This window comes from Magnolia sinica, chromosome 19, assembly GCF_029962835.1.
Source record: "Magnolia sinica isolate HGM2019 chromosome 19, MsV1, whole genome shotgun sequence".
Lineage (NCBI taxonomy): Eukaryota > Viridiplantae > Streptophyta > Magnoliopsida > Magnoliales > Magnoliaceae > Magnolia > Magnolia sinica.
Window position 1 is genome coordinate 25,681,864 of NC_080591.1, and position 12,226 is coordinate 25,694,089.

Genomic DNA, 12,226 nt, shown 5'->3' on the forward strand with positions numbered 1-12,226 from the left:
GCATGCAAGCGGACCTCGAGAAAGTCCGTGCCATAGTTGAATGGCTTGAACCGCGCGGTATTCATGAGGTGTGAAGCTTTCATGGCTTGACGACTTTTTATAGGCGGTTCATTAGAGGATTTAGCTCCATTATGGCTCCCATCACAGATTGCGTCAAGAACAGAGAGTTTGTGTGGACTAAAGCTGCCTCTAAAGCTTTTAAGGAGATTAAGGGCAAGATGAGCGAAGCCCCTGTCATGCGCCTTCCAGACTTTTCTAAAGTCTTTGAGGTCGCATGTGACGCATCTGGGGTAAGTATAGGTGGCGGGCTCAGTCAAGAAGGGCACCCTGTTGCTTATTTTAGTGAGAAGTTGAATGAGGCAAAGCAACAATATTCCACCTATGACAAAGAGTTCTATGCGGTCATCCAATCCTTGCGCCATTGGCGGCATTATTTATTACCGCAAGAATTTGTATTGTTCTCTGACCATGGGGCCTTACGATACCTCAGTTCCCAAAAGAAACTAAATCCTAGGCATGCTAAATGGGTCCAATTTCTTCAGGAATACTCTTTCGTTCTTAAACATAAGGTTGGGGTCTAGAACAAACCTGCTGATGCCCTTAGTCGTTGTGTGGCGCTACTCCAAAGTATGAGAGTGGAAGTGACTGAGTTTGATCGGCTGAGAGAAGAGTATCCTACATGCCTAGACTTTGGTGAGTTGTATGTGTCATCGCGAGATAGTCAGTCGACCCGACCGACAGTCGCGGGTTTGTCATCATCGATGAGTTCTTATTTAAAGGTGACGGACTTTGTATTCCTCGCACCTCCCTCCGTGATTTCCTAGTTTGGGAACTTCATGCAGGAGGGGTAGCTGGTCATTTGGGGAGGGACAATAGCATTGCCCTTGTGGAGGATAGATTTTATTGGCCAAGTCTCAAGCGAGATATAGCCAAGATTGTTGGGCAGTGCAAGACTTGTCAACTGACAAAGCAGAGGAAGCAAAATACAGGATTGTATACGCCTTTGCCAGCACCCCATGCTCCATGGTAGGATATTAGTACGGATTTCATGTTAAGCTTACCGAAAACTATTAAGAAACACGATTCCGTATTTGTGGTGGTGGACCGTTTTTCTAAAATGGCCCATTTCATTCCGTGCTCGAAAACGTCAGATGCTTCCAATGTGGCTAAGCTTTTCTTTTGGGAGGTAGTGCGTTACATGGCCTACCTAAGACCATAACGTCTGATCGTGATGTACGCTTTATGAGCTATTTTTGGAAGACACTATGGCACATGATGAGGACAAGGCTTCAATTTTCATCTGCCTATCACCCTCAAACAGACGGTCAAACTGAAGTTGTTAATATGAGTCTTGGATATCTGCTTAGATGTCCTGTGGGTGATCACGTCTGAGCTTGGGATACCGTTTTGCTTATAGCCGAGTTAGCATACAATAGTTCCATCAATAGGTCCATAGGCATGAGTCCATTTGAGGTTGTACATGGCTACAAATTGACGAAACTTGTAGATCTTATACCTATGTCTGTGTCCCATAGGCCATTTGAGTCTACACTTGAGTTTGCACGTCATATACATAAGTTGCATTAATGCATAGTGAGGTCAGGAAGCGAATTAATGTAAGTAATGAAAAATACAAAGCGTTTGCTGATTCTCATCGCAGGTTTCATGAATTCCAAGTAGGAGATTATGTCATGGTTTGCATGAGGCCTGAACGGTTCCCACATGTGGCCGTTAAAAAGTTATAAGCGCGTAGCGTAGGACCATACAAAATAATGCAGAAACTGGGTCCTAATGCGTATGTAGTAGACCTTTCACCTACCATGGGAATTCTGTGGAAAATCTAGTAAAATTCAAGGGTCCTGCTACTTCACGTTTTGATCCATCCATAGACCCTCCCATAGACCATGACCTAGTCCCAAATCCATGACCCTTGACCAATCATCTGAGCCATTACCACATTTAACTTCCTTGTCTGCTCAAAGCGAACAAATAGAAGACATACTGGATACACAAGCAGTTTCCACTTGACATGGAGGATTTCAGAAATTCCTCATCAAGTGGAAGCACAAGCCGATCTTCGACAGTACGTGGATTACAGAGGACGAGCTACAACATTTAAATCCAGATATTTTGGAGCGTTACATGAGTTTTAGTCCACCAGAGGCGAACTCTTCTCAGCCCAGGAGAGTTGATAAGGACATCACATCATGTACACCCTTACGTACATATCAGAGGAGGCGGGCCGCGCCGATTTCCCTATGGCTAGGCGAGTACTTGTAATCATGCTGAAGGCCCCAGGTGCATGTGCGAGCATCTGGAAGACACAACATTGGGAAGATGCACATGGGCTGCTTTATGGAGTGATTCAGACCTTTGGATCGGAGGGACACGACGATTGGGTCATTGGATCACATGGATCACATGATCGGGCCATTGATCGTTGATCGTCCACATCAGTTTTAGACTTTATCATATTTTAGGATTTAGTTATATAATTAAACACATTATGAGTGTTTTGGTTGATTTTATTTAGACTAGGTTATTTTCGTTAAACTTCACGAGACGGGGATTTTTGTAATTTTTGAAACTTCTTGGATCTATAAAAAGAGGAGGGCGTGTGACCTCTCCCTCATTGAATTTCGTGATTAAAAGAGAGAGAGAGAGAGAGAGAGAGAGAGAAGCGCTTGCTTTCTTCTCCTATCTTCATGCGATTTGAAGATACTTCCATACGATTTGGAAGGAAAATTGGTGCGAGGCTAATCTTCATCAACGGAGGTGCCAGGTCTCCATCTATCTCTACACCATCTTCTTTTTTCTTCCCCATTCAGGTATTTTCTTCAGATTTTTAATTCTCCCATCTCAAATCTTCGTCTTCTCCTAAACCCAACTTTTCCATACCTATCAGCAATCCAAACCCTAACCGACCTAAACCCATACTCCCACGCCACACGTGTGACCATCCAGCCGCACGCATGAAACCCACCTGCCCCTTTTGGTTTCCCACCATCATTATATCAAAACCTTTTTTTTTTTCCATCCTTGAAACCCTAACCTTAAACATAAATTTCCTACTTTCCCAAATTACCAAAACCCTAATTTTCACCCTAGGTTGTATTAGGTTTCCTATTTTGAAATAGATTATATCCTATGCTAATTGGATGTCCTTACATCCATTAGATTCTAGTTTCTTTTTATTTTAATGATCTTGAGTTACGATGTTGGTAGCTTAGGCTAGGATTATGCATGGTTTTCTTTTGATTTTCATGATATATGTGATGTTTATAGCGATTTTTGTGTTTTTTTATTATCTTAATTCGGCTATTTGTTCTCATATGTTACTCAGTTCATGCATCGGTCCTGGATCAGGGATTTGCGAGTGTTCTAGTCATTTTTAAAATTTTAGTTAAATAGGACTAGAAACAATGAATGTTTAGGATTAAATTAGGTTTCCCTTGCTTTGTGAATAAGTATATAAACATGTAAAGACTCTTTAGTGAAAGACTTATGATGGAATGAAAAAGTTTTCTTTGGTTGGTGTGCATTGCTTCCTTTTTGGCATGTTTTGCATATGATAGAAGTAGAGCGGGGGATTCTAGTGTTACTAGCATAGCGGCTAGTAGACTTTTGATTTTCAACCAGAATCAATTGTTTTTATTTTCTATTGCATCTGTGAAGAAATTTGTGATTTGATCTTCAGGAAGAAAAAGGTATGCTATTCAAATTGAGATCCTCCCTTTTTAACTTTCTGCACCAAGTGGCGAATGATATTGTGGATTCAGTTGTTAGAGGGAGCATTGAAATCAAATTATTAGTGACCTGTGGCCCACATTTGATGTAGCTGTTTTCCTTCCTTTTAATAAAATCCATTATTACAAAAAAAAAAAAAAATCACTATGCCTCATTTTCTCTGGGAAGGGAGTAAAATAAAGCAAAACATCTTATTTGTTCAATTTCAACTGAAATTCTTTTCTTTCTGCAGCTTTGCTTTTACCACATCATCCCTTCTCTAAGTACACCTTTCATCCTCCAATCCAGTTTCGATCCAATTCTATTAGTCTAGGACCGTGTCTTCCACGATTAGAAAGTTTGATATCCTGTTGATGTTCTTCAAATTTAGCTGATCCTGGGAAATGTTCGTGGAACAATAACTAGAACCTGATTCGTCTTTATTAGTACCTTCTAATGGGTGTGTTGGTTTTGATACTTCCTCTACCATTCAGAGGATAAACGTGGTTGACCACTATATAGCTAGTGTAGACTTGAGTTATCATTCCAGTTCGTCTCATCTATTTGTCAAATTGAGTCAAATGCTGTTTTCTTGCCTTTTCATGGAAAAAGCCATGGGCTGTTTAAGCCTTTCCCCTAACACCCCACTTTTTCAATGACACGTGGTGTCAATATTTTTCAGCCCAAAGCATGTTTTGATGGGCACTAATGTGACAGTCAGGCTCATAAATTGCTGTAATTTTAGATTATGCTCTATCCACATTGTAGTTCAGAATGTAGATGAATGCACATATTTGCAATGTGTTTAGTGGATGAGTCATCTCCATTTGAAGAGTGATGATGAACACAAACCATAGCTGTTTATTTATTTTGATGTCCTTCCTGCAAAATCTGTGTATGCATTTATCTGCTAGTTGCAAGGATACGCAAGTGATGTGTGTTCAATCATTGTGACTCCTTGCTTTTATTAGATTGTAAATCTCTAGCTATTTAATATCCTATATTTAGCACCTAGGATCTTTCTTCTAGCTATGTAATATTCTCTCTAGCTATGTAATATCCTATAATAAGAGTAAAGCCTTTAGCGACAAGGCGAGCTTTGTACCTTTCAAGAGTACCATTTGAACGAAACTTGAGTTAATACACCCATTTACAACCAATTGGAGTTTTGCCAGGAGGCAATGAAGTGAGAGTCCACGTCTTGTTGTGCTCAAGGGCTTTTATTTCAGTAGCTATAGCTTCGTGCCAATGTGGGTCTTTCACAGCCTGAGAATAGCTGGTAGGTTCGACAAGAGAAGAAATACTAACAAGGAAAGATTTATGGGAGGAAGAAAAATTAGTGTAAGAAAGAAGATTAGATAAGGGGAAGGGACGGACCTTCGTGAAAATAGACGAGGCTTGGGAAAGAGGCATGGCGGCATTAGAGCACTCAAAATCACGAAGCCAAATATTTTGGAGGGTACCATTGGAAGTGAGGCAGGGGGTGGGTTGGATGAAGGTTTGTCATGGATGGAGGGGTCCAAAATATTTGGAGTGGGAAATAGAAGGACTGGAGGAGTAGAGAGAGGAAGATTGGCCATAGGAAAAATGTCCTCATGAAAAACAACATCCCGAGAGATAAAAAGTTGACGAGAAGAAAGGTCAAAAACCCGATAACCTTTTTGTGCATATGGATAGCCCAAAAAAAGACATTTTCGAGCACAAGGCTGAAATTTGTCACGATGGCTAGACAAAGTGGAGGCATAGCAAAGACAACCAAAAACCCAGAGATGTGTGTATGAAGGGGGTTTTGTGGTGAGTTTTTGGAATGGAGTGATACCAGAAAGGAGGGGAGTTGGAATGCGATTAATAAGATACGTAGCAGTAAGAATGTGTTTTGCCTAAAATTCAAGCGGAAGGTGTGCATGGAACCGCAATGCACGGGCAACGTCAAGGAGGTGGCGATGTTTTCTTTCTATGATGCCATTTTGTTGCGGAGTGGCAACGCAAGAATGTTGGTGGATAACACCAATGTTTTGAAAGTATGAGCGCATAGTATGAGAAAAAAATTTCATTCCATTATCTGTGCGGATTTGTCTAACTTGTGTTTGGAATTGGGTTTTAACTATAACAAAAAAAGATTTAAGAAAAAAAATAGGTATCAGATTTAGATTGTATGAGATATGTCCAAGTTGCTCCTGAAAAATCATCAACTATTGTTAAAAAATAACGAGCACCAGAATGAGAAGGAATTGAGTAGGGTCCCCAGATATCACAATGAATTAAATCAAAAATACCAATAGTAGAAATAGAACTGGAAGAGAAAGGTAGACGAGTCTGTTTTGCTAGAGGACAAACATCACAATGAAATTGTTTAGAAAAAATAATAAAAGGTAAAGTGGTGGATAAAGCGTGGATGCGAGCTTGTGAGGGATGGCCCAGGCTCTGATACCATAATACGTTTGGAATTTCTATGTATTTTGTATTAGAGGAAAAACACCCTCTTTATAGTATGATTACAACCTATTGATAGACAATATGCATAGCTGTAAGAAAGATCCTAGGTGCTAAATATAGGATATTACATAGCTAGAGAGAATATTACATAGCTAGAAGAAAGATCCTAGGTGCTAAATATAGGATATTACATAGCTAGAGATTTACAATCTAATAGCTTTTGTTAGATGAAAATGACGTGTACCGACTGCTAACTTTATGCAGGGCATTTGCTTTCTCCCACTGTGGCTCATATATTCTGCAACGTGATGGGTTTGCCTGTTTTGTTGCCTCCACGGAGAAAAGGTGTGTAAACTCAGCTTTTATTTATATGACATGTGAATCGATTCCACAAGGCTCTTGTTTATAACTTTATGAGTTGATGTGAATGTTTGGATTTGTTGTCAATTGTGTGCAATGATCCAGACCGTTGATTTGGTCGTCCACCATGTGGATGGATCATATCTCAAAATGGAAGGCAATCAGACCAGTAGCCACTAGCTATCACCCAAATTGTGGACGTAAAAGTGAATAGGCTTCACTAAAAAAATTAGCAAAAATCCACATTGAGCAACAATCATATTGTCTGAATCAGCCAATCAGTATGGTTTTAGTGTATGGCCTAAGCTCATTGTGGTGGCCCACCAGACCAGCAGTCCCAATCACCATAAATATTTGTCGTATGTATGGGGGGATAACATTTTGTAGGACTTCAATTTTAGTGATGGGAATTGTTCATCCAATGGGCCATAGAAATGGGCTTTTTTGGAAAAACCGCACAACTCAGACGAACCTAACCTTCTGAACGGTGGCCTGCAAATGGATGGATTAAACAAAAATGGTCAAATGGCACCCACCATCTGTTTGCAGGTGAATTTCCACCGCACATATAAATTAGAGAAATCACAGGTGAACATGCTCTAACTTATTTTTATTCAGATATGTTTAATGTCTTCTGAAATTATAACATCGCAAAATGTCTACATCCTATTGAAGTTTGATTCTTTTATCCCAAAGATTATATGATCCTCGACCTGATGTTTTGCATGGCAGATATTCTGGGCCGTACTGTGGATAAAATACACCCTACAAAAATCTCCTATAGGACAATCCAAACTTTTGATTTGTGGCCAACAAATATACAATTGAAAATAGATACAGCAATGGTCTGCGTTCTACTGTAAAAGGCCAACGACTGGCGGCTAGAACCTTTCAGTCTGGGAGATTTTTTTAGCAAGGCTCATGCATGATGAGTCATGAGCCAGGGCCCCACATGTTGAACGGAACACCCAACTCAAGTACCCTATGGTTCCTCTTTGTTTTCCTCTTTATTTTATTTATATATTTTTTCCTTCACTGCCTGATGTATGAATCTTATGAAATATTTTGGTTGCATCATTGATTGTTCTCTCTTTTTTCAGGGGTGACGATCCTCGCCTTTCTGGCCGGAATGGTGGGTTTTTTCTGGCTTCTTTTTCCAGCCACGAGTACGGATTTATACAATGACAGAACAGATAATTGTAGATGTTGGCACGGATATTGTAGTTGGACTTCTAAGAACCCGCGAGTCACTTGAGCACGATAAACGCATTCAGTCAGGTATATTTATTTATTTTTATACCATTCTGTAGAGGGTCGATAGCCCCCACAGGACCCCTCCACACTCACCACTTCATGCAGCGTGCTAACCTTGCATGTGTGTAGGATACCTGAGCCATTTATCATGTGGGACTCACATTCCTTGCATCCTCTGGCTGAAAATTCAGGTGGGTCACATGAGCCACATGTGCTTAAAAAAAAAATAAAAAATTGTCTTGTGTGGCCTACCTGGCAGTTGACCAGGCTGAATTTTTTTGCCAGATGACAATACACGGTGTGCCCTGCCTGATACACAGCTTGGATGCCCTGCACGCTAGCCAGGTGGTCATGTGTGGGTGTTTTAGCAAACCTCTGTTTCTGTATGTTATATATTTCTTGATTTTCGATCAAATCCATTATGAAAGAACCCCTTAATGGTTAGAAATCAAAATTTTGAAACAATCTGGATTTTGACCATAGTATTTTTCCAGTCTATAATTTGGATATAAGGTTTTTGATTTTGGATATAAGGTTTTTGACAATACATTCAGATTATAGGTGTTATTTGATTCTCTTGCAGAGTAGTCCATTATCATACACTTGCATCAAGCCAGACCACGATTCTTAGAAATGGCATATTTTCTTTTGCTGGACAGGAATGTTCTGTTTTCCTGGTTTTAACTGCCTATACGATGGGCTTCCACCCAGACAGATATGACCCATCAGTGGGACCCATGCTATGGCACTTTAGAATGCGGGGCACGTGCTTGCGGTGGCCGTTTGCATGTGTATGGATCGTCATGCTTTACCTAAGTACCAAGTTCTTTCTCTTAACATTGTTTAATTTTAGTCATTAATTGAATGGTTATGATTGCTTGATTACTGTCACTAATTTAAGGATAAGTTCCATCTGAACGGGACCCACAATTTGGACGGTTCGGATATTAGTATATTAGCTCCGACATGACCATTTCTTTGACAGGGCACAATAAATTTAAGAATGGTTCATGAATCCAGACCATTGCTCTGTCGAGTTTCATCATTGATTGTAGCATACTTAAAAATCTCTCAATTTTGATTGTCCCAAGTGACCAACATAAGGACCTTTTTTCAGTCGAATGTTGAGCGTTGTATTTCTTTACTTAGGCGTCTCTGTAGCTCACAAAAATCGAAGGTTAAGATTGTGTTAGTTTTTAAGATCCAAGCCGTTGATTTGATGGAAAAATTCTAACCATGGATTTAAGACTTGGCATTGCGTATGGGTCAGGAATTATATGATATTAACTCAGTCAAGGATATTGAAACTCTTTTAAGTAATTTTCAGCCTCAGGTTTTGGCCAGTGGGCCCACGGATCAACGACACAGACAGTCGATCTGATTGGCCCATCTTGCTGGGCCCAGCTCATGCTTCTGGATTAACCGTTGTAATCTACCAACCTAACAAGAGTGGGGATATCTTTCAGTGGGCCAACTGTGCAATAGCCATGGACCAACAAGCAGACTGATCGGATGACCTTGACTGATATGGTACAAATGGAAAGGACGGTTGGGATTGTCTGATCATGGATATGTGAGTCCATGGCCGAGCCAAATGCATTGGGATGGGATGGTTGTTGTACGAATCTACCAAGCGTACGGCCCGTGACATGGGATGGGAGAAAACAGTAGTAGACTAGTACTAGTACCACTGACTGGAACGTCTCACAAAGGGTGTTTTTTTTTTAAGAAATAAATATTCAATGGAGAGGTTTGCTATGCACTCGTGTGAATAACGCCGGTTCGTGTACATGATGCCATAGCTGTCAATAGGCTATACAGGCATGAGATCCAAGCCTTCTACTATGTGGGTCCCACCATGAAGATCTGCTAGCCCTGAAATCAGGCTGACCTACTTAATTGTATGAGCCACAATGTTAGATCTAATAGGTGGCTGAAAAAGATTTTTCATCCGTCCATTTTTTTTAAAATTTTTTTAAATTTTTTATTGTAAATTGTGGCCTACCTGTTGATCTGATTTTGTGACAGATAGTAAAGAAAGATGTGGCCCACCTGATTGGCATGCTTGTACATCATGTGGCCTGTAGATGAGATGGCTTATACACGCGTGTGGGCTTACCGAAAGTTCTTCAAACTTCAAAGCAAGTACCTCATTGCTAAGAAAAGATGCTACAGCTTTTGTAACTGAAAAAACTAACTAAACTGAAACTGATCCTATGGTTACATAGATTCTTATTGTTCTACACAAAATGGGGCCTACCAAAAAAAGAAAAAAGAAAAAAGAAAAAAGAAAAAGAAAAACATTATAACTATCTAGCTTCCTATGGTTTCATCACAGAAGTGGGCTCCACAAAGACCTCCATTATCTAGATGATGAGCGGTGGGGATCAAGGCCTGCTGCTGGAGCTGGTGGGAGGGTTGGAATTAGTGCTGATGTTGAGGTCAGGAAGGGAGTTCTTAGTGTTTTTGGCGCTTGATTTGGAGAGTTTTTGCTTCAGCTCTGATAAAAGGACCTGATTTTCCTGATTAAGAAGCTGGGCCTTCTTCCTAAGCCTCTCATTCTCTTGGATTATGTAGCAATTCTGCAAGTACAGCTCTGAGTTCAGCCTATCCATTTGTGGGACTCTTTTAAATCCTGAGAGAGAAAAAAAAAACACAACCCACAATAGTTAGCACGTGCCAACGTGGCACACGTGTGATAGATCCAATCCGTCCAGTTGATAGGTGCTCTGATTTAAAGATGCCCCATTTCCAGAACCAGGCATGGTCTACTCCCTTGAAGCAAATGGACGGTTGAATAGAAGTGATCAGCCATTCTAGTGCAGATTCTTTTGCGTCTGGATTTATATTTGGGTACTAAGTGGGCCCCCCTGGATAGGAGTGATCCAACGTGTGGATTGCACATGACCTTATCACATCCATTCAGATCAGGGCCTGAAAGGGCTAGCATCGTATGGCTGTGATTATGCAATAACGGTCACCTTTGGGTCATGTGAAATGCACGGTGGAATCCTCCTATCTGATGGTCTCTGCTGATCCTAGGTGGGCCACTTTGGGCTTCGCGTAGGGTAATCCCAATTCCTCTGTAGGAACAATTCCCATTCAAGAAAAGAAAAAAGGACCACATGTTTTGAAAAAAAAAAAACACGTGCTTTTTTGTCTTCTAGTACAAGAAAGAAAGAAAGAAAGAAAGAAAGACCAACAATCAAAATTCACTTAAGGGTGCGTTTGGTTGCACCAAATATCATGATATTTCATGATTAATCTGGTAAAATATCATGAAATTTTGTGCAACCAAACGCACCCTAAACGAATTACAAAACACAAGCCCAAAACTATATATATATTCACTAAAACAGGAAGATGTAAGAAAAACCAAATAAAATTTACATGGTTGATAAACACACCCAGCTTGTCTAGTTTTGGGTATAAAAAATAGTACAATATAACAACTCCCAAAACCAAATTCATAAAAAATTCTCAAAAAATCAAGAAGAAAACTGTGTTAGTTCACCACAACTTAAAAGAAGGTAGTGATTCATCCTCCAAACCATCCAAATTGTGGCTCCCAATGTGGATAGACCGTATCTGTTACACCAGACTGATCAAGTAATCCTAACCATCGAAGGGAATACTATATGGAACGTTTTGGTGGTGCTCCATCCACAGTTGGGCCAGCAATTTGGACCGTCTGGATTGCTGAACAACTTTGCCACGTGTACGGTTGAGGAGTCTCCAACATCTTTTAAGTAGACAATAGGCGTGCATGTATCAAAAAAAGGGTGAAAGCTAGCAAGAGAGGGGCCCATCTATCAAAAGGGTAAAATCAATTCACAATTTTTTTTCTTCAAACAAATATCACCTTTTGGATGGTGGGGATTGCCTGTGGAAGCTGATGGATGGATGGGATGGATGGAAACGAGAAAAAAAAAAAAAAACGAAGAGTAGAAATGGGTGGATAGGAGACAAAAGATGGTAGCAAGATTGCAAGATGGAGAACAATGAGGGGTGTATATGGGGGTAAATATATATAGATTTTTTAGAGAGAGAGAGAGAGAGAGAGAGAGAGAGAGAGAGGTGGGGCCCACCACAATCATGCATGTGTAAGCATGGAAGGCGGCCGGTAAGGGGCTGAGGATATAAATGGGGGATGCATGATGATGATGATGGGGTTGGCTACAAGTGATGATGATGATGGTGGGGGCATTTTGGGAATTTTGGGTGTCCAAAATGATGGAGGGTCCTGGTCGGTCGGCCCAAGATTCGCAATGATGGTTTGGATTGAGTCGAACCCATCATCACATCCAACCATTGATGATGCTCTTTTGTTTCTATGTATATAATAATTAATCATTTTTTCTCATTTCTATTTTTAGGGGCGTTATAGGTTCCCATCTTGCATGGGACTTCTTTTTTTATTTCTGTCCTTTGCTAACTTGCGCTGTGGGTG

At 40.4% G+C, this 12,226-nt stretch overlaps 2 protein-coding genes across 4 annotated transcripts in view; one reads left to right on the forward strand and one right to left on the reverse strand.

The window, feature by feature from the left end:
- LOC131234488 (CAAX prenyl protease 2) overlaps positions 1–7,862 on the forward strand; it is a 44,398-nt gene extending 36,536 nt beyond the window's left edge. For all 3 annotated transcript variants that reach the window (XM_058231409.1, XM_058231408.1, XM_058231407.1), the window contains 2 exons: positions 6,427–6,507; positions 7,623–7,862. In XM_058231409.1, the coding sequence (XP_058087392.1) occupies positions 6,427–6,507; positions 7,623–7,777 (236 nt within the window). In that variant the 3' untranslated portion in view covers positions 7,778–7,862. The remainder of the gene's footprint in view (positions 1–6,426; positions 6,508–7,622) is intronic.
- Positions 7,863–9,886: 2,024 nt separating this feature from the next.
- LOC131234799 (protein LITTLE ZIPPER 4) lies at positions 9,887–11,782 on the reverse strand. Its single transcript, XM_058231762.1, has 2 exons — positions 11,639–11,782; positions 9,887–10,411 (listed from the first exon to the last, which is right to left on the reverse strand). The coding sequence occupies exon 2, from the start codon at positions 10,389–10,391 to the stop codon at positions 10,164–10,166; it is 228 nt and encodes a 75-aa protein (XP_058087745.1). The 5' UTR covers positions 10,392–10,411; positions 11,639–11,782; the 3' UTR covers positions 9,887–10,163.
- Positions 11,783–12,226: the final 444 nt, after the last annotated feature.

Coding starts and splice junctions, on each gene's coding strand:
- LOC131234799 (XM_058231762.1), bottom strand. CDS start 10,391: ATGGATAGGCTGAACTCAGAGCTGTACTTGCAGAATTGCTACATAATC.